The 24,763-nt window shown below is 40.3% G+C and overlaps 1 protein-coding gene across 5 annotated transcripts in view; it reads right to left on the reverse strand.

Moving 5' to 3' along the window:
- Ryr2 (ryanodine receptor 2) overlaps positions 1–24,763 on the reverse strand; it is a 596,528-nt gene that overhangs the window by 272,519 nt on the left and 299,246 nt on the right. For all 5 annotated transcript variants that reach the window (XM_058575026.1, XM_058575025.1, XM_058575027.1 and 2 more), the window contains exons 16-17: positions 19,666–19,801; positions 10,452–10,547 (exon numbers count right to left, since the gene is read on the reverse strand). In XM_058575026.1, coding sequence (XP_058431009.1) covers positions 10,452–10,547; positions 19,666–19,801 — 232 coding nt within the window. The remainder of the gene's footprint in view (positions 1–10,451; positions 10,548–19,665; positions 19,802–24,763) is intronic.

The following is a 24,763-nucleotide window of genomic DNA, read 5'->3' on the forward strand; positions in this document are numbered from 1 at the left end:
AATTTCTGTGTGGGCTCATGAACTTGAGAGGTTCAATAAAGATACATAACTGTGCTTTATCTCACTAATTTAAATTAAACTGCAACAAGAGATAAATCTGGTATTGCTTCCCAGCTTACTTCCTCTCCAGGATGGGCATAGCAATCTGGGGAAAATGCATATGGCAGAATCTTGGCCTGAGCTGACTGAAGCTGAGTTTTCTCCCCCTGTGCAAGGAGGGTTCTGCTCCACCCACAACAATTAGTAAGAGTTGGACTGGGAAGCAATGAGTAGCATAATTACAACACATTTTTAAATGTTTACTGTGAATTTTGCATGTCACAGTTTGAAGTACCATCAGCAAGAGTATTTTTATTTGCAATTATAATGCACATCAATTTGAAGTCAAGAAATAGAATTTCAATAAAAGATCAAATTCTATTTTCTTAACATTTTCAATAATCAGAGAAAGAGAAAAGTAAAAAGAAATAATGTGCATTTTGCTTGATTTCTGTAACAGAGCCCAATTCGTGAAACAAATGGAGATTATTCTAAATAGGAGTCCCATATCTCACCAAAATGGAGAAAGAAAAACGGATTAAACTGATGTTAATTTTCTAATATATAAAAGTTTAAAGAGAACAATGGCATACAACAGCAGGCCGGAAAAACACATAATTGTACATACTTCAAACTGCTTGTAAAGGTTCTGAGGTGAAAGAAGAAAATATTCTCATTATATCTTGAACTCACATAAAGCTAAAGAGGAGAGGAAAAAGTGACAGAGGTTAAAGTACAATACAGCTTGGTGAAATTAGGAAAGAGAAAATTTTAAGAAAAATGGAAGTTAGTGTCTCACATTCTTACTCATACATAAAATCATGAAATATCATGGATAAAATACAAAAGCAAAACAGAGGGGCCTAGGGAATGTTTGGGGTTTTGTTTTGATACCAGGGATTGAGCCCAGGGGTGCTTAACCACTGAGCCACATCCCCAGACCATTTTATTTTGAGACAGGGTCTCACTCATTTGCTTAGGACCTTACTAAGCTGCTGAGGCCTTGAACCTGTCAGTCTCCGGAGTCACTGGGATTTTGGGTATGCATACCCGCATCTGGCTTCAGGGTGTGTTTTTGAAATGTGAGCTGAAGCTTCCTGGGGTCACTCAGCAGAGGCAAAACACACAGAATGAGCAATGTGATTATGATGCACTGTGTGTGTCCTCAGGCTCCCAAAGGCTGGCTGCCTTCAATTTAGGGATTTATGAAGGACAAACTAGAGGTTAACAGACAATTAACAGAGGATCAATTAAAGGCAGCTCCTGATAAAACAACTAAATAACAATGTTAGAATTTGATTGTATACTGATTTTTTTGTATCAACTGTAACGTCTTAAAAGCCAACAGAATGCTGAGTGACAGTCTTGAAACCATGCATTTTGTAAGACATTCTTATGTTGCCGACTCCATGCTTTGGGGGGGTTTCATTTTGTCACTTATTCTACAATTCATCACGGAGTGCATCATAGAGGCTTAGCACATGCTGTGCAAGATACTGGGAATGAACACAAAGAGAAGAAGTTGCCATCACTCCTGGTCTCACAAAGCTTACAGCACGTAATTTCAATCCTAGCTACAGCACCTCCTTAGAACTTAAAAGAGTGACCTCTAAGATGCGTGGTCTCACAGGCTTCATCTACAAAGTGAAAATTATAATAGAATCCACCTTATAGCCTAACTGTGGGAATTCAGTGGTGTAACCCTTACTCAAAAGAAGAACAGAAGTATTTCAGATTTGGGGATATTTGTATATACATAATGAGATATCTTGAAAATGGGACCAAAGTCTAAACTTGAAATTCATTTATATTTCACATACACCTTATACACACAGCCTGAAGGCAATTCCATGTAATATTTTAAATAATTTTGCACATGCAACCGAAGTCTGAGTCCCACAAGTACCAGCGGGTAGGAGTGTTCTCCCCCTTGTGGATGCTAGGGAAGCTGTGTCCTATGCCTTATGCTCTGACTGCTCTATCACATGAAGTTAGGTGTCCTGCCTTCCACTTTTTGTGTCATTTTGGTGCTAAAAAAGTTTTATATTCAGATCATTTCAGATTCCTGACTTTTGGATTAGGGATGCTCCACTTACATGACATTCTCAGCACAGTATCTAAATCCATCTCAGATTTAAGCTACACAGTGAAAATCTAGGCAGTCAGTAAAAAGCTCAAAACTCTAATGACTGCATTCTCCCTCTGAAATGAAGAATCCACAGAAATGCTGGAAGATGGAAAGCATGGGCTAAAGTCCATACTTTTTTTTTTAATGAATTTTAAAAGCCATGTACGTGTAAGCATCTGTAGGATGAACTCTCTAGAGCAAGCGTATGCAGATTAACCAGTCCTTCAGAGCAGGCTCTGAGCCATGATGCTGCACCTCGGTTAGGCCATGGACACTTCACTTGAAGCATGGCCAAAAGGCAAGTGACCCAGTACAATTACTTGATGAAGGGTCATAGGATTCGTGAATAACCAGAGTGGAACTAGTCAGGCCAGAGAGTGGCAATAAACAGCTACCTATCAGTATCAGTCATCACAGCTGCAACCTCAATTCTGCTTCTGACAAGGAAACACCACCTCAGCACCCCACGGGACTAGAGCAGGCCAGGAGGAACATGAAATCAACATTTGCAATCTTGTTTTCTAGTAAGTGTTCCCCAAGTGAGGTCTCCCTGGATCCTGTGGTTTTTCTGAAACAAGACTTCCTCTTTATTCCTCTGGCTCACCAGGATTATATGAAAGTCACACTGAAAGGCTGTGCAAGAAGAAACAGAATCAGTAAGAAGTGGTGAACCTGTGTAGGCTGCAGGTGGCCAGGCTCCAGAACAACCCTGGTAAACAGAAGGAAACAGGACAGAAATGTGGATTCCAGGAATTGTCCTCCAACCCACCACAAAACCCCCAGGGAAAGAAAAGCTCCCCTGGATTAGGGGCTGGCAGGAGGAGGTGGCTGCATGAAAGAGAGAGCAGGACAACAAGACAGGTGGCAACAGCTAACGTGCACTTGTCCCTATGGGCTGGCCACTGCTGGTCTGCTACAAAACCTGCAGTGCAGCAGCAGCCCAGGACGCTGGGCCAGGGTGGATTAGGGTCAAGACAGCACAAGACGCAGGGAAGAGACAGAACAGGAGCCAGGGGACCAACTGCCCTCAGACATTCCCTGGTCCATGCCTGCTCACCAAACCCTGAGAAGCCAGTTAATACAAATCTCTAGACCACCTCTGTCAGATGGGGCTCAACTATGACCAGCAGCTTCTGCCATAGTGGCAGATCTGGAGGGTTCTGCACTGGGGTGTCCATGGCTCTCAGACCAGACCTCATGCCCTTCCTCAATAGGGCCCACCAGCAGCTGACTCTCCAGGACAATTCAAGCTCCCTACTCATAGGAGGGACCTCTGCCAGCACAATTACCATCAAAGAATCATAGAGTGTACGACTGAGGCAAAATTAAAAACAAGCTAAGAATGTAAAAGAACATGGTAAATGTACACAGAAAATTAAATACCTTCTGTGAGCCTGAAACACTATTTAGTAAAAAAATACATTACAGAAGCCAAAGGTCTTATAAATCATTCAACAACCATGAGCCACCATCCACGAACTAGGCTACCCAGGACTGTCTGTCTCTAAAAGTTAAAAGGACACTAGGAACTTCTGGTGCCTATTACTTGAAATGAGCAACATGTGTGAAAAGGTATCCTGGGAAAATGATTACAACATCACCCAACTATATAGCACAAAGGACTAGATTTTTTTCTAACACTGAGATGGTTCAAGACTTTTTGGAAGAAACTTTTTCTAAAACTGTAATTTGTTATCCATCTCATCATAGTTAGGATTGGAGAAAAGGATTCTGAAAACAGTAAAGATTTCAGATAACAAGCTGATTGTTTTTCCTTTATTCTATTAAAAATGTTCTCTGTCCATTAATCTACTGAAGGTCTCTAGGTTGGTTCCACGGTTTACCTATTGTGAATTGAGCTGCTATAAACATTGATGTGGCTGTAGTGTGCTATTTTTAGGTCCTTTGGGTATAGACTGAGGAAAGGGATAGCTGGGTCAAATGATGGTTCCATTTCCAGATTTCCAAGGAATCTCCATACTGTTTTCCATATTGGCTGCACCAATTTGTAGTTCTACCAGCAGTGTATGAGTGTACCTTTTCCCCCACATCCTCACTAACACTTATTGTTGTTTGTCTTCATAATAGCTGCCATTCTGACTGGAGTAAGAAAAAAATGTGGTATATATACACAATGGAATTTTACTCAGCAATAAAAGAGAATAAAATCATGGCATTTGCAGGTAAATGGAGAAGATAACGCAAAGTGAAGTTAGCCAATCCCAAAAAAGCAAATGCTATGTTTTCTCTGACATAAGGAGGCTGATTCATAGTGGGTAGAGTAGGGAGGGGGAGCATGGGAAGAATAGACAAACTCTAGATAGGGCAGAGGGGTGGGAGGGAAAGAGAGGGAGCAGGGGTTTAGCAAGGGTGATGGAATGTAATGGACATCATTATCCAAAGTTCATGTATGAAGACACAAATTGATGTCAACAGACTTTATATACAACCAGAGATATGAAAAATTGTGCTGTATATGTGTAATAAGAATTGTAATGCATTCTGCTGTCATTTATTTTTTAAATCAATGAAAATAAATAAATACAATAAATTTGGCTACAAGTTAAAAAACAATGCTCTGTCATTTGCAGTTTACTTTGGGAGACTCCTCCACCCCCATTTCCCATTGCTGGTAAAATAGAGCAAAATACAGGAATCCCTCAAATCCAAACTCTATTTTCTGTCTTTTCAGATACAACTTACTGCCCGAGGGAGGAAAGAAGCAGGAACATGGCTGCGTGCAAACTTTTCTAGCCTAGCTTAAAGACGCTTGATTTTTGACATTTGACTATTAAACTAGTAACTTTTAATTACTGTTTCAAATGTTTAGGATTAATATCTCTTAAAAATTAATTGAAATTTCCCTGCCTTCACAAGTGATCAGTCAGCATAACATCACTTGCTTGTCTGGATGTGAATGACCCGATCTTTACATAAAACATCAATCACCGTGTGTGATACAGGTGAGCTGTGGGTGCTGGTAGATGACAATGGTATGGAGTCCTAGGGCCAAACAGGTACTGACCTAAACAGCCACCATAAAAGATTTGCTTTAAAAAGTCTCCAATGGCATGATGCTGATTAGTTTTTTTTTCCCCAGTTCAGGAGCATGATCTCTCAGGTTCAGCATGGCTGGTTTCCCAGGAAATCCAAAGCTCATGCTGCCTTTCTAGGGCCTTCTCTGGCTCACTGTCTCTTACTGTTATCATGGGTGCTACTTGAATTGCAGCTTACTATGCTTTCTACTCCAGTAAGAGTGGAACTCAAACAATAACCCATGTAGCTCAGACGCAACTAGATGTCAAAGAGGTGGGGGTCCCAGGACATAGGATTCTGGGACTTCTGTCTTTGGAAAATAATGAGCTTAAAATCTACAAGAACTGGTTGTGGCAACTTCAGGAGCTCTAGCCTAACCTATTTTCAGGTACTCTCAATCATACTGTGTAAGAGCACAAAGCCTCCACATCTGTCTGCTCCACAGACTCCATCTGCTCACACCTAAAGGGGCTCATTCAAGGCACTAATAAGTATTGGGAGGAATTCACAGGTTTCCCATGGAAAATTCAAAGGCAGCACTGCAAATCCATGTGGGAAATAAGACGTGCCAAAAGTCTGCCTTCCCTGACTAGGTGACATCAGCTCTCTCTTGTCCCCAAACAGTATTTCAAGGGCTGGGAACCCTAAAGAAAAGCCTGATCTTCAGAAGTATGTCAACTGCACTTGCTCAGACCAACCTGGTGTCTTTGCAACTAACTCTGGCCCAGACATAATCACACATGAATCCTGGGACAATAACTAATTTCTCTTTCATTCCCCCAAGGAATTCAGAGCAGTCATTCTTATTAACTGATCAGGTCCTCTAGAAGAGCTTTATGCACTGGAGACCCTGGTCAACTAGTGATGATGCAGAATCTGACAAAAGAGTACAGTCCTTTCAGCTGCCCTTTCTGAGCCATGCCATCCCTTAATGAGAGAGAGAGAGGAGCTGGCTGGGCTACCACATCGGGACTTAGTGTCAACCCTCATCTGCCCACCTAGGGCACACGCCTCACTTCCAACTACCAACTCCTGGCTTCTTTGCTTCAGGATTGGCTCTGACCTGAGTAGAGCTGAGGGGCCCCAGAATAGTCACCCCCTGGGAACAGCACCACCTCATACCCTAGTCCCTGGGGTGGGAAAACTGCAAGGCAAAGTCTGTGTGTTTCCCTGGTGAAAAGCAGCTCTGGTCACCCACAGCAGTGACTCGCTTATAACACAGCCACTCTGGCCCCTTGCCTATCTCATGTTCTCATGTCCCAAAAAAACTCACCTTTGAATCTTATGTCAAGGTCAACTTCCAATGGGACTCAAGCCAAGGCAAGCTGGAACTTTTCCAGTTGAATAAGAGGAACGAGGTATGTGAGATCTATCGTACAGTATGGTGAATATAGTATAGTTAATAACCGAATATATTTCAAAATCTCAAAGGTTCTCACCACAAGAATAAATATCCAAGATGATGGATATATTTATTAGATTTAATGAATAACTTCCCATGTGCACATATTTTATGACTCTGTATCCCATAAATATATGCAATTATAATTTCTCAATTTTCAATAATTTTTTAAAATTGTTCTGTTTTATTCTTCTCCCCTCCTATAAAATTTGGTCTTTTTAGATAAACATGATAGAGTGTATTTTGACATACATACATGAAGTACAACTTCCCATTCTTGTGGCTGTACATGATGTGGACTTACACTGGTCAGGTATTCATACATGAACATAGGAAATTTATGTCAGGTTCATTCTATTGTCTTTCCTATTCCCATTCCCTCTACTTTCCCTTCATTCCCCTTTGTCTAATCTAATTAACTTCTATTCTTCCCTCCACCCCTCCTCACTGTGTTTTAGCATCCATACATCAGAGAGAACATTCAGCCTTTGTTTTATTAGGATTGGCTTATTTCACTTAGCATGATAGTCTCCAGTTCCATTCATTTCCTGAAAAATGCCAAAATTTCATTCTTATTTATGGCTAAGTAATATTCCATTGTGTATATGTATCACATTTCTTTAATTTTTTTATTTATATATGACAGCAGAATGTATTACAATTCTTATTACACATCCAGAACACAATTTTTCATATCTCTGGTTGTATACATAGTATATTCACACCAATTCATGTCTTCATACCTGTACTTTGGATAATAATGATCATCACATTCCACCATCATTAATAACCCCATGCCCCCTTCCTTCCCCTCCAACTCCTCTGCCCTATCTAGAGTTTGTATATTCCTCCCATGCTCCCCTTCCCTATCCCACTATGAATCAGCCTCCTTATATCAAAGAAAACAATCAGTATTTGGTTTTTTTTTTGGATCACACATTAGATAGAGCACTAATATCTAGGGTATATAAAGAACTTAAAAAGCTGAGCACCAAAAATCAAATAACCCAATCTATAAATGGGCAAAGGACCTAAACAGACACTTATCAGCAGATGATATACAATCAATCAAAAAATACATGAAAAAATGCAAATCAAAACCATTCTAAGATTTCATCTCACTCCAGTCAGAATGGCAGCTATTAAGAATACAAACAACAATAAGTGTAGTGAGGATGTGGGGAAAAAGGTACACTCATACACTGCTGGTGGGACTGTAAATTGGTAGAGTCAATTAGGAAAGCAGTATGGAGATTCCTTGGAAAATTGGGAATGGAACCACCATTTGACCCAGCTATCCCTTTCCTCGGTCTACACCCAAAGGACTTAAACAGCATACTACAGGGACACAGCCACATCAATGTTTATAGCAGCACAATTCACAATAGCTAAACTGTGAAACCAACCTAAATGCCCTTCGATGGATGAATGGATAAAAAAATGTGGCATATATATGCAATGGAATATTACTCAGTAATAAGAGAATAAAATCATGGCATTTGCAAGTAAATGGATGGAGTTAGAGAAGATAATGCTATGTATAGTTTCACTACATTTTTTAAAAGCTCCTTGGTGACTACATTGCATCTTCCTATAGTTTTTGCTCCACTTCTACTATAAAAGATTTATTTCAACCAGCTCCCATCCCTTTTTCTTAAGTCTTAATTTTGAGACTTCTGATCATTTCTCACAAGTGGTATTTATATAAGCAAATATAATTGAGCAATTGAGGAGTGCACCAAGAGGATCAAGAAAAACAAGATTAAGAGAAGCCCATGAGACTCTGCTTAGAAACTAGATTTTGTGTAAAAAATAGAAAAAGCTGAACCAGAACACAAGAGAATACCATATCAGTATAACTATACCTAGTTTCATCTCCATTAATAATCTCATACTCAACAAGGCAACGTAACAGGCCAGTTAAGATTAAGGAAAGTGGCACCAGACAGTCAGGACCAATGAGGTGGCTGAGTTGCTTCAGTTATTAAATTTTCCTGAGTCTCATCTGTATAATTCCCTCATCTAAGATCTGGGGATAATAACAGCATCTACCCCAGGGCCATCATGAGAATTAATGGTTAGTGTTTGTAAAGCACATAAAACAGAACCTGGCATATCCTGGTTAATTAAGAGATCTACATCTCAGTGACTTCAGTGAGATTTGTACAACATTGCTGGTAGAAGACACAATGGATCCTAAAAGGAATTCTGCAAACATGGTGCTTCGCTACAGGTGAGGGAACATCTAATTCTCTGGTTTAAATCAGAAGGGGCCATCAAGTCCACAGAACACCGAGGCCACCGTTCCTTCCATCCTGCAGTTAGTTCCCCTGGCCTCTGTGTGCAGATTTTATGCGACTTTGTTCCAGGCAGAGCTGAGGAAGTAGCAGCCTCTCTCCCAGAAAGGCTTTCTTTGTGAAGCAGAGGTCAGAACAGGGCAGCCAGGCATTCCCAGTCATAAGTGACATTCAGATTTTAAGAATTGTGCTTTTCAGCTTCTAAAACTAAAAATGACAAAGGAAAATGTGCTTGGAATGAGTCATAAGCCAATGGACACCCTCCTCACAGTGTAATGTCCTCCGGCTTCAGTGGCTGGTCTGTACTCTGGCTTTCTAAGACTGGCCGCCCATGGTCCCTGACATCCACAGAAAATTGAGTTGGAAAATCTTTAGGAAAAATGTTTTGCACAGCCAGGAAAACCAAAACTCTGTGTGCTAAGCCACTGGTCCCGCCAGCAGGGCTGGGCCATCCCTGGAGAGGCTCTAGGGCACCCGCTGCTCCCATGCCCACTGTGATCTCCCAGGCTGAGACAGAAGCCTCCCTCCTCCCACCTGGCTCACATGCCCAGCTTCCTTCCTCATCATTTACTTCTTTCTCTCCATGAGTAACAGGAAGGACAGGAGCCTGGATCCACCAGTGAGAAAATGACTAAAAATAAATTCAGGGACTCTAAAAATTGCCCAGGGGAACATGAATGCTGAGAAGGTATTACTGCTCTGTAGTAATAGTGGCGAGGGGTCTGCCTACTACCATTTAAAGCTAGAGGCAACTCTTAATTATCAATGATGCCTGTCTTCAATTGTAGGGACAGGATGTAAATAATAGTGGAGAGAAAGTGAGATGAACTAAAGGAAAATATGGAAAAGAAGATCAGTGCTAGTGGTCAGACATCTAGGTGACCCTGGTCCCTTGGGTCTAACCATTTTCTTCCCATATATCTCCTTATCTCAGGTTTTGACACCCAACCTCCCAGTGCTAGAGAACCTAGTGAGTGTGCTGTCCCTTCCTTCTTCCAGTTCCCCTCCTTGCCAGCCTAGCCATCACAGAGAAGTCCCTATCACACCAGAATAAAACTAACAAGTTAGAGATGCCTGAATCAGGTTGACCATAATTACTTTCCCATTAGACAGACTGTTCATTCGTACTTACCAAAATCCTCCTAAATGAAATGTTGTGCTCTGTGATTTGAGAAAATAATCTCTTCCCAAAACTATCCAAATAATATTTTAAACACAAGGAGAAAACAAAAAGAATACCCAGCCCATCTTTCTGCTTATACAGTCCATTAGGAGTCATGGGAAAAAATGAGAATTCCAGCTCTTCAGTGGCTCTCGGGACTTTACAACTAGAATTCTTTTAAAAATGGAAATGGACAGGATACTGTTAGATTGATATTCAGAAATAACTAAAGACAATACTAATGACCCAATAAACAAATTAGAGTCTTCAACTAATTAAAAGGAAAACACATTGAACATCAGAGTTTGTTTTTATGTCCTGAAAGGGCATAAAACAAGAGGAAACAGGAAAAATACCTCTCACCAAGGAAAGAACCAGAAAACATACCCGAGGAAGCTTCTAGTCTTTCCAATCTGCTGATCAGCCAGTCGAGGGAGCCAGAAAATTGAGCACAGTTTTTACGATTTCCTCTAATTAGAGCCGCTGCAAAAGAAGATGATTTCACATTGATACAATTTTCCAGTTCAAAAATCAAGGTAAGCTAATGAGAATGCTCAAATGTTGGATGAAGAACCAAATATCTTCATGTATCAACTAAATCATATGCAAATACAAACACACAGAGAAAACTGACATGAAAAATTACTTGGTATTTATTAATGGGACTGAAACAACCTCTGCTCATTGGAAGGAAGGAATTCCAGAGAGCAGCTTCCCACACTGGGAGGTAACAATGAAGGGGATGGAAACAGGAGTCGACTCTCTTGGGTTCTGATACCTGCTGCTCTCAATTAGCCATGAGAGTCAAGTATTTCATCTCCCTAGAGCTCAGTCTCCTCTCCCATGTGATGAAGACGTTAGAGCAGTGTAGTTCTCCTGAACATGCAGCACAAAACACCAGGAGACATAACAGCAGGTATACAGAGGGATGTAACTGAACGTCACAGGGAGAAATGATGGGACGGTTATGGCTAGTTAAGTTTGGAAACCATGTGTCTTTTCCTACAGCTCTCCTTCCCACCTGGAGAGTCACAAGGCATTCTAAAGACTCAGATAACCTGAGGTCATCTATTCTAATTTTGCTTTATCTCGCCTTTTTTTACGATCCTTTCACCAAAGAACACTCCTTGTATGAAATTGCTACATGACTTTTGTCTCTTTCAATCTATTTTCTTTTACTTAATCTAAAAATTTAAAGTAAAAATTCAATGGATTAAATTATTTCAAAGCAAGCCCAGTATTTTTTTAAAAAATGAATTCTGTCCTGGTCAGAAACAGCACAAGTGCTTACTAAGGGTTGGTGAGATTTTGAACAATACAATATTTAAAGAGAGGCCAGTAATTTTTAAGAGTAGCTCCATCTTATTTCACTATCTAACTTTTTATAAGAGAGATATATTAACAGGGAAGGGGTGCTGGGGATTGAACCCAGGGGTTCTTTACCACTGGCTACATCTCCAGTCCTTTATATTTTTTTATTTGTGAGACAGGGTCTGGGTAAGTTACTGAATCTGGCTTCAAATTTGCAATCCTCCTTTTTCAACCTCCCGAGTCACCAAGATTATAGGCACACACCACCGTGCCCGGCAAGATGTATTAATTTTAAAATCAAATAATACAATAAACCTACTTTTTCCAAAGCAGAGAGAAAACAATGGTATCCACATTCAGAGTGTATGGCACTCAGCATCAGATGTGTCAGAGTGCTCTGCTCATCTCCAAAGTACAATGACAACTTTAAAAGGTGTATCAAAATGTTATACACAGGCTCTCTTCTAAATGAGGAACAAGTTTGCCATGCCTTAAACTGCTCTTTGATCTCTGCGTAGTTGGCCTCGAACAGTAAGACCCTTCCTCCTCCTGGCATCACATTTTTCTTCCTTTACTTCAGAAATACTGATGCAAATGCATCAGGCCCTATGGCTGGCACAGCAAATTTGAACCTGAATATAAATCCCTTTCCATCTGATACTCTTACTGTACCTTTGCACAGGGCATAAAACTTAGAAGGTATGTTATTTCTCAGCATAAGTGCTGGCACAGTCTTCTATGGAATAAGAATGTAGAATTGTTAAATAACTATGTTACATGTTAAATATAATAAAAAACATTTTGAATGAAACTTTTAAGAAAATGCTAGCTTGCTGAAATAATTTAATTAATGTTGAATAACTAACTAAATCCCTAAACTTTCATTCAGTCAGAATGTGAAACACAGGCAATATTGGTAATTAATCAAAAATTATTGTTGCAAAAAAGTACTTTTTATTATGGATGGTCTCCAACTTAAAATGGTTCAGCTTACAGGTTTGTTTGTTTGTTTGTTTGTTTGTTTTTTGACTGTAAAATGGTGCAGAAGTAATACATGTTCAGTAGAAACCAACCTTCAAATTTTCAATTTTGATCACTTCCTGGGCTGCAGAGAGGGAATACTATGCTCTCTAGGGACAGGGATACTGAGCAATGGCAGAGAGCAGCGAATCCCAGTCAAACATGGGACCACCAGAATTCACAACTCTCTACAATGTGCTGTGTTGCCAGCATGTGTGTGCAGGTTTGGCTTCGGGGATCACGCCTATTCAACAAACTACACGAGGCATCCATGGGCCCCTTCCTCGACATTCCTCATCTTGGGCCCAAAGCAAAGGTGCTAGTCATCTATGGACTGAGATCTCTGAAACTGAGCCTGAAATAAGTGTTCCCTCCTTGAAGTTGATCTTGTCAAGTATTTTGGTCACAAGCAGCATAAAAGCTAATTAAACATTGCAGAAATGCTCACCTCTGCCATATTACAATAGCAGCCATCCATTCTGTTTGTTGCATACTTTGAATTGTGAGAAATGAGTATTCACAGAGAGTTCACCAGAGTCATTTCTCTGACATCTTTAGAAAATCATGCCTGCCTTCCATCATCCCACAGATTAATTTTGTGGATGTCAGGAAAGATGTATGAAAGAGGACCACAGAACACTTTCAAACTATGAGTATCTGTGTCCACAGCATCTGAGGTCTCCCAGATGGCAACTCATAAATCTACTTTTTTTCATTCTCCACCTAAAACACATATTAAATCTATCCATGTCAAATTCCAAAATTATTATAGATCATAGTTCTCACATCCTCCTCCTCTTCCCAGACTAAACACACACACTGAAGAAAAAAAGAAAAGCAAAAGAAGGTTCTGACTCATTTCACACACAAACCTAGAAGCAAATCTACCATCTACCTATTTGGAGGAATGGGGCTGGGGGAACTTCATGAATGTGGAGTTGATATTTGAACCACACCTTTTGGTAGCTGAATAAAGGGCAGTGAAATGCAAATAGATTATAGAATTTTCAATTATTGTGCAGAATCTGAGACTCTTCCAGCCAGACTGAGGTAGAAACACGCATCCCTGCATATGACTATGTGTCAAGCAATGACAATGAATTCAACAGAAGTGACTGGCAGCAAGTAGATGGTCCTGAAGTCTTCTGCATATCAAGATTCAACAGTTTTATTTGCTAATTTTTCTGGTTATAAAATCAATAGTCACTATAATAAAAACAGAAATCAAGAGAAATTTAAAAACAGTTTAAAAATAGTCTCTCATAATTCCACCTACCTGAAACACCTGTTGCATTAAAAATATTGTGTTGGGAGGGGGGGTGGGAGGGAGAAAGTCTCTTTATTCACACTGATAGAAAAGTGTTCTGTTTTTTAACTCAACTGGAATTAATATACAGCTTTTCTTTTACCATCATTTTTCTAGCATTTGTCAGATACGTTAACTGTTTTTTTAACAAAAGTAATGCATTTCAACAGATTAACAATAAATAACAGAACACACAGGAAATGAAAGTAGAAAATCAAATTCCTTCTCCCAAGAAGAAAACCACCTACCATCCTCCTGTGTGCTCTTTCAGAAATGTTCAGTGTGTAAACAGGAGGTGCCTTTCTGTGTGTGTGTGTGTGTGTGTGTGCGCGTGCGCCCGCGGATATATATTTGGTACAGGGATTAAACACAGTGGCACTTAAAAACTAAGCCACATCACCATCCCTTTAAAATTTTTATTTTGAGACAGGATCTTGCTCAGAGCCTCACTAAGTTGCTGAGGCTGGCTTTGAACTTGCAATCCTATTTTTCTATCAGGTAATATTTCCTTTTCTTACAGATTTAATAAAAACAATATATTTTAAAAACAGACTTTGTCTTTTGTACAGGTTGCATATTTTTGCAAATTCTCATCTATTTTGATTCTATGATGATATTATCTTAAGAGTTGTAGATGCCATACAGTCAAATTCATCAGTCTTTGGTTACTTACTTATTCCCACGGTTATTCAGATAGACAGGCAACAGACAGTCGTGAGTAATAGGACCATGAGATTAAGGGAGTAGTTCTATAAACTGGACTACTGTGCTGACCCCCACATGCTTTCTTTTACCAATCAATTTACCTGTAACCCTACCTGGCTTAAGTGAATAGGATGTATTATATTCATCAGCAAGAGAACTGTTATCTGCAGGAGAAATGCAAGCCCAAAATGCCTAGGGGAAGACCACAAGTTATCTGGGGGAAAATTTTTCGTGACCCTTTCATAGACCAGATCCTAGGACTCAGGGAAATTAGGCAAATTTCACTTAATAATAAAATGTGTAAAAACCAGTCAGCAAGGGCCAAGGTGAACTAGACTTGCCCTGAACCCTTGCTATGTGCAGTGGGGACTTGGAAATCTGATGCCATCCTGCTTTCAGTCAAAAGTCTAGAGGTGGGCCTGGGCAAGATTCTGGAAACTTCCCTGAGACCTACAGTAGAACTGGAGGGCTGGGAGGGGCATACCTCCCTTCTAAGAAGACCTACTCTCAAGTGCCCTCTTCCATCCCTTCTGATAAACTCACCCCACTACTCTGGGGTGGCACGTCTGCAGTCCTTCTGGTATAATGGCAACAACTGGTGAGAAAGGACCTTGTGGCTGCCTCAGCTCTGCTATGGGCACTGCAACACAACCACACAGCACTGTGGCTGGCTCTGTTAACTTTGCTACCAGTACCTCTCAAGCCACTATGAGCTCCAGAAGAAAAAGCACCTACCCTAGCTACCACTGTCCCTCAATACCTGAGTCAGGGCCCCTCCCATGGTGGAGGTTCAATTCATCTTTGAGAAATGGATGAAGATTCTATTATAATCGAAAGTTTGGGTCCCCCACCCCAAGATTCATATGCTGAAAGCCTACCCCCAGGTGATGGCCTTAGGAGGTGGGGGCTTTGAGAGGAGATTTAGGCCTTAAGAGCAGAGACTTCAGAAATGCAATTAAATGCCCTTGTAAACAGAGACCCTAGAGACACCCTCTCCCCTTCCACCACAGAATATGCTAGAGCCTTGAGCTTGGATTTCCCAGCCTCCAGGATAATGAGAATCAAACATCTGTGATTATAAGGCACCTATTTTATGGTCTTTTTTAAATAGAAACCCTAATAGAACAAAACATTCTATCAACACCAAGAGATTCATCAGATGCCAAGTCCATGTGCCGCCCCCAGCTTGTTAGCCTCTGTTATAAAAAGACGTCCCACCAGGAGACCACACAAGGAATTAAGATGCTTGAGAAAGCAGGTAGAGGGAAAAGGAAACTTTTTGAAGAATTTAAATAAACAAACACCCAGAATTACCTGGAAGAAACAGGTATGGAGTGGGCAATGAACAGAAACTCCTGAGAGTAGCAATATGCAAAAGTAAAGGTTAAATGTATTTGCATACTAGGGCATTTTCATTTGGGAGAAGTATACTTAGAATTGATTTCTTGTTCCATAAAAAAATAGTTTAAAAGTAAAAAATATCCATGTTCCTGAAATCACTGTGTTCTTAGTGACATGTGACATACATGGTTATTATACCATTATCTTCCTTTAAGGAAAATTTCTGGGAATTCTAACTATGTCAATATGAAATAACAGCACCACCAAATCTTTTCTTAATCAAATGAGATGTAAACAGTTAAGGGAATAGTCATATATATTTAATAAATATTCAAATTTCTTTGATACAGAGTAACACCAGACATGCTGGAGGTGTGATTCTAAATTGGAATAAAGGACTGGGAGGACCCCTGGCAGAGAAGCCAGACAGTGGGCAATGGAGGAAGGACAAGATGAGGCTGGGCACAGGGCTGGGTGCTCTAGAGGCCAGGTTCAGAGGCAGGCAGGCAGCATTAGAGGCTGTGGACTTTCGGTAGGAAGAGCATGAGCCTCCTTGCAGTCTGAAATTAAGATTGAAGGGGAGGCGGCAGATGGCATCCAGAAATCTTGCAGGATCTAGACATCACTCAGGTCTCAAATACAGTCTGACCTCCACATCCACTGGGGACAAAACCACAGGAACAAAAACCTCAGATCCTGAAGCCCCTTGTGTAAAAATGGTGTTGCTTTTTTTTACATTATCTATAAATGTCTTCCTGCAGAATTTAAATCATGGCTGAGTTACTTATAATGCCTAACACAATCAGAATGCCATATAAATAGTTGTTCTGCTGTATCATTTAGGGTACAGTACAGATGCCAAGCTTCTGAATAGTTTTAGTCCATGTCCATTTGAATTCACAGCGGCAGATCCCATGGCTGTGGTGAGCTGACTGTATTTAGAGTATCAGGTCATGTGTGTGAGATGGAAATGGTGTCTTCAGAGAACATGTGGGATTATAGAGTGTAAAAGTTTCAGACTGGAGATAACTATATAGAACGCTGTACTTCCTCTCACGGACCAACCACAATCATGATCCTATGTGTACAAGCTAATCCAAAACTTTCCTTATTGTATCCACTAATTCTAAGTGATTTTTTGAAAAAAACCTACTTGAAAAGCAATAACAAGAGAAATGAAAGCAGATTTTGGAGAAGAAAATGTTACTGTGTCAACAGGGAAATGTTAGTGACATAAGTATCCAAAGAAATTGGCATAATGGTTAGAAGAGCAAAGTAATGTGATATGCTAAGCATTTGACACCTTTACCAAATTTAAGCTACCCAATGACAAGGGAATTTGCTATCGCCATTTTACATTTTTCATTATAAATACAGGTGTCACTGGCTACCTGCCCAGCCCGTTTCCAAGTGCCTAACTTGAAGTCATGTAATCAGCACAACAACCCTAAAAAAAAAAAAAAAAAAAAGTACTTTTACTTCTTCCACTTTTAAGATCAGAAAATGGGACACAAATCTGTCTCCATGCCTGAAGGTCACATTGGTGGCAGAGCTGGGCAGCTGGGGGCTTGAGTGCCATTTCAGGAATGGGTCCCTGGCCAGTCAAACCCAGTAAAACTCCCTCCCCTGCCAGAATGACTGGCTAATGAAATGAGAGCTGTGGTTTATCAGGGGTTTGGGAACTGGCATGTTCTCTCTCAAAAGACAGCTAGCTACTAGGAGCAGACTTCTTCTACTTCTCCCTCCCTATCAGAGGATACCTAGGGCACCAGGAACTAACAGAACCCTGCAGAGGCGATAAGAGGGAGCCAATAAGGCCCCTCTGTTGCTTAAGGCAATTAGGATTTGGGGACTCAGTTACTCAGAACTGAACCACATCCCAAGACACCATCCCACCTGCAACTTGTCCTTCTCTTTCTATTTGACTTAGCCATTTTAAAATCACCTCTCTAGCCGTGGTCCCATGAAAGCAAATCACAAAACTAGTCATAGTGAGGAGCTGTGCTCACATCCCAGCCCCAGCACTTGCTACTTATACAGGCTCTACGATGATCACACTTAATCCCAAGTAACGCTGTGGAGGTTTGAGGCTGAAGTGTGGAGTTTGCCAGAATGGACTTTTCTATGACCACATGAAAATCATCATAATTCCTTCTGCTCAAGTTCATGGTTCATGGACACATGACCTGCTGAGGGGCCCAACAGAGAGTGCAGGGACTAGTTGAGAGGAAAAGATAAGATGTGTATTACCTCAGTTTACCCACTACCTTCTCTCTGCATATGACCCACTCTACCCTTAGACACACAAGTGACAAACCTCTTCATAAAGCACCTCCTTTGAGGAATTCATCTGGTGTCACAAAAGATTAAGTTACAATGTGCTGATAAAAAATAAAACAAAAACAAAAATACCCACTCCAGCCTGTCCCTCATTCAGAAATTCAGTGCTATAACTTCTGCACTTAAGAGAAAAACACACTTTCAGTATTTTGGCACCACAAAATCCTTATCCTAATGATGCTGTGGGTAAAATAATGAATCCAGATGGCTGTAAACCTTCAGTGTCCTCGATTTTGCTAGCACAAATCCAACCAAATGTTACCTCCTATGTCGAATAAGCACAAGAGTTTTATGTGCTAAATTGTATTGTGACTCTATGATGTTTAATGAAGTTCAGTTACACTACAAAGAATTTTCAAATATTTTGAGTGCTCCACATTCTTCATACTAAAAATGCCTTATTCTGTTCCATACTCCAGCACACCTTCCAATTCCACCAGAACCCACTGATTTCATTGATGCTCATTTGCCATATCCACTCCATGCCAGATGCTAAGTTAGATGACAGAGTTGCAAAATCTAGAAAGGGGCTGTTCTTGCCTTTGAAACCAGGACCACACAACTAATTGAGAAACGTGATAGGTACAGACGAATGCTGTTATGGTTTGGATGTGAGATGTCCCACAAAAGCTTACTTGTGAGACAATGCAAGAAGGTTCAAAGGAGAAATGATTGGGTTGTGAGAGTCTTAACCCAACCAGTGATTTATTCCTCTGATAGGGATTAACTGAGTGGTAACTAAAGTGGTACGATGGGGCTGCAGGAGGTGGGAACTGGAATGTGGCTTTGGGTATATATTTGTATCTGGCTAGTGGAGTCTTTCTCTGCTTTCTGGTCACAATGTGAGCTGCTTCCCTCTACCGCACTCTCCTGTTATGATATTCAGCCTTGAGGAATGGAACCCGCCTTCAATGGATTAAGACCTCAGAAACTGTGAGCCCTCAAATAAACTTATCCTCCTCTGTAATTGTGCTGGTTGGGTCATTCAGTTACAGCAGAAAAAAAGTTGACTAAAACAAATGCCCTCCACCAAGACAGCCACTTACTCACTTGCAAACAGGATAAAATCTGAGGCCCCTCCCAGTTCTGCGTAAGAGATAAAAAACAGAAGCAATTGCAATAGTTCAGGCCCATAATAACAAAGGCCTGTGGGTCCAACGGTCCAACAGGAACGTGGCAGAAACCACCCCTGGCAGCACCTGATGTAGGTTGAACACACTTAGAAACTGAGAAAAGCAGATCATCAAGGGAAGGAGATTAGAGCAGATCCCTGACATAATGAGGCTGCAAGAAGAGGGAGGCTTGTGACACTAACTCTAAAACAAAAGGGAATTTTTTAATCCATATCCACATGGAGACCCCTCACCTCCACAAACCAGAGCATGGACAGCCTCTGCCTTTGCCCAAGTCAATCTGTTACTCCAGCTACTCTGCCCACTCAGATTTAGATAGTTAACATTATCAGTTACTGATAAATACTTAGTCCTGACCAGAAACATGTTATAAAACTGCTATAACTATTATGTGACCTTGTTAAAAAGACTAACTCAGTTGCCCTGAGAACTCCAAGGTCCTTACCCAGCAACTCATACAGAGAGTTCAGGATGGATTTCCAGGACTCCCCAGCTTCTCGCCCAGCGACGTCGGCAAAGTGTGCGGCACTGCTATAGACGTGCAGTCGGTCGATGCACTCCAGCACAAGGCTGATCATTCCCTGGAGGGTAAAGAATCCCCATCAGAAACCATCTGCTTATAGAAAACGCTAAACCAACTTAAGAAAGAAGTCTGGCTCAAAGTGTATCTGTTAATCATGAAGAAAATTGAGATAGCTTATTTAAAGGACAGGAAGAAACACATTTGCACGGGAAATGAAATGTTCTTCAAATAATTCAAGTGATTTTAAATCCCAAGTGCCATTTTCAAATAGGAATGGAAGAATAGCATAAAAATACTCACTTCACAATTGCATTTGCACGGCTTAATCCTACACTAAATGACTCCTTCATAAATGGCAGGGTATTGTTAAGCAAGCATCAGAGCAGATCCTTATTCTTAGGCATTACTATAACTACTGAATTAAAGAAAGCTCCTGCAAAGATTTTTTTAAAATCATTATGAAGAGGTTAATCATTATGAAGGAGACTGGAGATGGCGGGCAGCTGCTTTTCCAGTCCCTCGGTGGCTTGGGGTTCAAGCATCAGGGCTGCTGCTTCCCAGTGATGTGGGTGAAAGGGGGAATTCCCTGAAATTGTAGCAGCACAGAGTGTTTGAGGACTCAGAAATTTGGATTCACTGACCAAAGAAAAAGAGAGAGTATGTAGGAGCCAGCTGGCTTGGGCAGCAGCAGGAGCAGAGCTGATCCACCAGAGAAGGGAGGGAAAGAAACACAATGGACAGAGAAACCTGTATATGAGAGAGGCAGCCTGAACCTAAATGATCCAGAGGCTGCACCCTGAACCTGTGTTTGACAAGTGCTCTGGCCACAGAGAGCTGAGGTGGAGCCATCTCACCCAGCTGCTGCTGCAGAATCAGAAGGTCACAGCCAATACTGCATCAAAGTCCCAGCAGGCTCCTGCCATGGGGCCCAGGGTGTACCTAGCAGAACATTATTAAAACATGCATAGAGAAGATTGTACCCAGGGGGATTCAAGTTGGAAATGCAGAAGGGAGCCCAACATGGCTTCTCCTTCTAGTCTGGTGGCTCACATGACCAGCAGAGGTGGGTCAGGAATCTGAAACAGGTGTAGACACACTCCAGGAATAAGCTGGGAAGGCTGTGTTGGTGGGCAGCAGAGGGGATGGAGGATTGGCTCCCCTGCTCCGCCTTCTGGACCCCCCCCCCCCAAGTAGAATCCCTGGGAGGATCCTGAGATCCAGACTCCAGCAGGGGTCAGCAACTGCCAGGTCCTAGGGTGTGTGGCCCAGTCTCCCCAGGCAGACACCACCCAGCAAGTCCTGAGGCCTGATTAGACCTAAGCCCACCCACAGAATTCCCTTCAGAAAACTCTGCAGCAGGCCCACCGGGGAGTGCAGGGAGATGGTCTGTGCAGTCAGAACTCCAAAGGACAGACCTCCCTCTCCATCCCACCTACACTGGTGAGAAGGGAGGCTGAGAGCATCTCCACCAGCCTCAGTCCTAGGCCACTCCAGCTGGCAGCTCCACAAGCAATGCAAGAGAAGAAAGGGGTAATTCTAAGGAGTACAGAGCCCACGGAGAAATGGAAAGAACCCTCCTAAGGCATAGGCATTAATAATCCATCTTTCCTGGACAGTTTTGACTACCATAGTAGAGACAATTCTTTCATTTTTTAATAAGCATCTTCTTTCCTTCTTTTTTTCTTGGTGTTCCTGCTGTGCTGATCAATTCTTAGCGCATACATACATACATATACACACACACTTCTTTTTTTATCATCTTTAGCATTCTTAATGCAGTTACTTTTCCTTGCCTTATTATTTGAGAGTTATAACACTTTGTTTTGTTGTTTCTTACTCTTTCTCTTCTTCCTTCTCCCACTAACAGCTAAATCCCCTTGTTCTCTTTATTACCATTTTGTTTTTGCTATTTTTCCTCCTCCATCTTTTTTTTTTCTTTTTTTGGGTACTGGGGATTAAACACAGGGGCACCCAACCACTGAGCCACATCCCCTGCCAGATTTTGAATTTTACTTAGAGACAGAGTCTCCCCAAGTTGCTTAGCACCTCACCATTGCTGAAGATGGCTTAGAATTTGCAATCCTGCTGTCTCAGCTTCCAGAGCCTCTGGGATTATAGGCTTGTAGTACTTCATCCAATTTCTCCTCCATCTTGATAATCTTCACTTGCTACATCTCTTCTGCATTCTCTTGGTTCACATTTTTGAAAATTCTAAGTTTTTTTTTTTTTTACCTTCTTATTACATTTTCTGTTCTCCTAATGAACTGTATTTTCACAGTCTTTTAAAACTATTTGGTCCATATAACTGCTGCTCCACCATTCATGCCGTTGTAGTTATTAACCATATGGATGATTTCATTAACATCTGCTGCTTATTATAATGACAGTTCTTGTTCACAGTTATTTATTGTTTTTGCTGCTGGCAAGCGCTGACCCCATCATTCCTGAGTTTGGGTGACTAGTGTTGTAGATGTCATAGTAGACACTGGGTATTTATTTTAATGCTGTATAATAGTTTTGCTTCGTTTTTGTTTTTTGGTTTTTACCTTTTCTGTAAAGTGCTGGGAATCTATAAGGAAACTACAAGTTTACAGGGAATAAACTCTGCTACTGACCTAAACCCAACCAAGAGACAGCGCACCTTAATCTACACCCAAATTAACTATACTCAAACTTCAGCAACACTTTATTCCAAATAATAGAAAAGTCAAAACCCTCAAATGAATGATTAGATTCAAGTAGGATGAGTTGGCGGGACTCCTCACTTCCCACTCATGAACATTCACTTTTACAGCAAAAACAAAGAAAAGACACTTTGAAAAGAGAAGGTCATCCCCTAAAAAGACTCACACTATTATCATAGGGGAAGAGAAATCAATTCTAAAACATACATAAAATTCAACCCAGGAATACATGAAAAATGAATAAACAAAGTAACACATTATCTTCTCAAGTTCATAATTCACCAGCAAATATCAATGATATTGAAATGGATGAAATATCATAAAGAATTCAAAAGAATGGTTATAAAAATGATCAGTGAACTCCAAAAAAACACAAATAAGAACCAAAAAATTAGGAAGTTAGTAAAGTGATAAATTCTATAAGGAGCTACACATTTTAAAAAAAGAACCAAATAGAAATCTTGGAAATGAAAGACACGATAAATCAAATAAAACGTTCATTTATCTCCCTGTTAGAGTAGACCATGCTGAAGACAGAATCTCAGAGCTCGAAGACAAAGTGCCAGCCTTAAACATTCAGACAGTATTATAGGAAGGAAAATAAGTAACCATGATAGGGATATAGAAGAACTCTGGAACATTAAGAGACCAAATTTGAGAATCATCAGAATTAAAGTGGGTTATGAGATATAGCGAATGGCATGGATAACCATTAAATAATAACAGAAAAATTTCCAACCTTGACAATGAGATGGATATCCAAATACAGAACCCCAAACAGTCAAGATCAAACAACTAAAAATTTTCTCCATAATGCATTGTAATTAAAATACCTAAAATAAAGAGAAAGAATAGAATTTTAGAAGCCTCAAGAGAAAAATGTCAGGTGACATTTAGAGGCAAGCCAATTAGAATTATTTCTGATTTCTCAGCATAAACTCAAAAATTCAGGAATGCTTAGAATGATGTGTCCCATGCTCTGAAAGAAAAAAACTGTCAAACAAGATTGCTATATCCAGAAAACCATCCCTCAAAATCAAAAAAGAAATAAAGACCTTCTAAGATAAGCAAAAACTAAAAGTATTCATGACCACTAGGCCAGCACTGCAGAAAATACTTACAGAAATATTCCATGCAGCAGGAATAAAAAACTAACTCTAGAGCTCACAAATGAACAAATCTCATTGGAAGAGTAGTTAAGCAAATGAGAAATAGGACAAAATTAATCATAAGAAATAAATCAAAATGGCAAGAATTAATAAACATCTCTCTGTAATAATATTGAATGTAAATGGTCTCAACTCTCCAATAAAAGATATAGGCTGGTAGAATGGATTATAAAACAAGACATAACTATATGCTATTTGCAAGACACATCCCTTACAGGCAAAGACAGCCACAGACTGAAAGTGAAAGGATGGAATACCATGTGAAGAGAGTCTGAACACCAGCAGAACTAGCCATTTTCATATCCAATAAAACAGAATTCAAGTGAAAATTAATTAGAAAGTATCAGGAAGGTCATTTCACACTGATAAAGGAACCAAACAGAAATCTTGGAAATGAAAGACACATTGGAGAAAAGATAGCCTTTAAAACAAATGCTTCTGGGAAAGCTGGTCATCACACATAGAAAAATGAGACTAGATGCTTCTCTCTCACCCTGCATAAAAGTCAACTCAAAATGCATCAAAGACCTCAGAATTGAACCAGAAATTGCGGAACTCCTGGAAGAAAATGTAGCATCAACACTCCAACATATAAGAAGAGGCAAAGATTTTCTCAACAGGGCCTCTAAAGCTCAGGAAATACATTAATAAATTATATGGCATCAAATTAAAGATTCTGCAAAGCAAAGGAAAATTAAGAATAGGAAAAGAAAGCCTACTGAATCAAAGATCTTTGCCACCTGTTCCTTAGACAGGGGATTAATACTTAGAATATATTAAGAATTCAAAAAACTTATAAAAACAAATTAATAAACATAAAAAAATTATTAAACATAAAAAAGAACTAAGTTTTCTGAAAAAAAGAAAAAGGGTCAACAAATATATGAAAAAATGCTCAGCATCATTAACAATTTGGGACATGCAAATCAAAACTACACTGATATTTAATCGCACTCCAGTTAGAATAGCAGTCATCAAAAATACAAACAATAATAAATGCTGGAGAGGTTGTGGAGAAAAATAAACATGTTGACACTGTTGGCGGGATTGTAAATTAGTATAACACTATGGAAATCAGTATAGAGATTTGTCAAAAGACTAGGAACACAATTACCTGTGACCCGCTATACCACTACTGGTATTTACCCTAAAAATTCAAAGTCGGCA

This window comes from Marmota monax, unplaced genomic scaffold (assembly GCF_021218885.2).
Source record: "Marmota monax isolate L192 unplaced genomic scaffold, Marmota_monax_Labrador192_F-V1.1 WCK01_AAM20220418_F8-fsc00071, whole genome shotgun sequence".
Taxonomy (NCBI): domain Eukaryota; kingdom Metazoa; phylum Chordata; class Mammalia; order Rodentia; family Sciuridae; genus Marmota; species Marmota monax.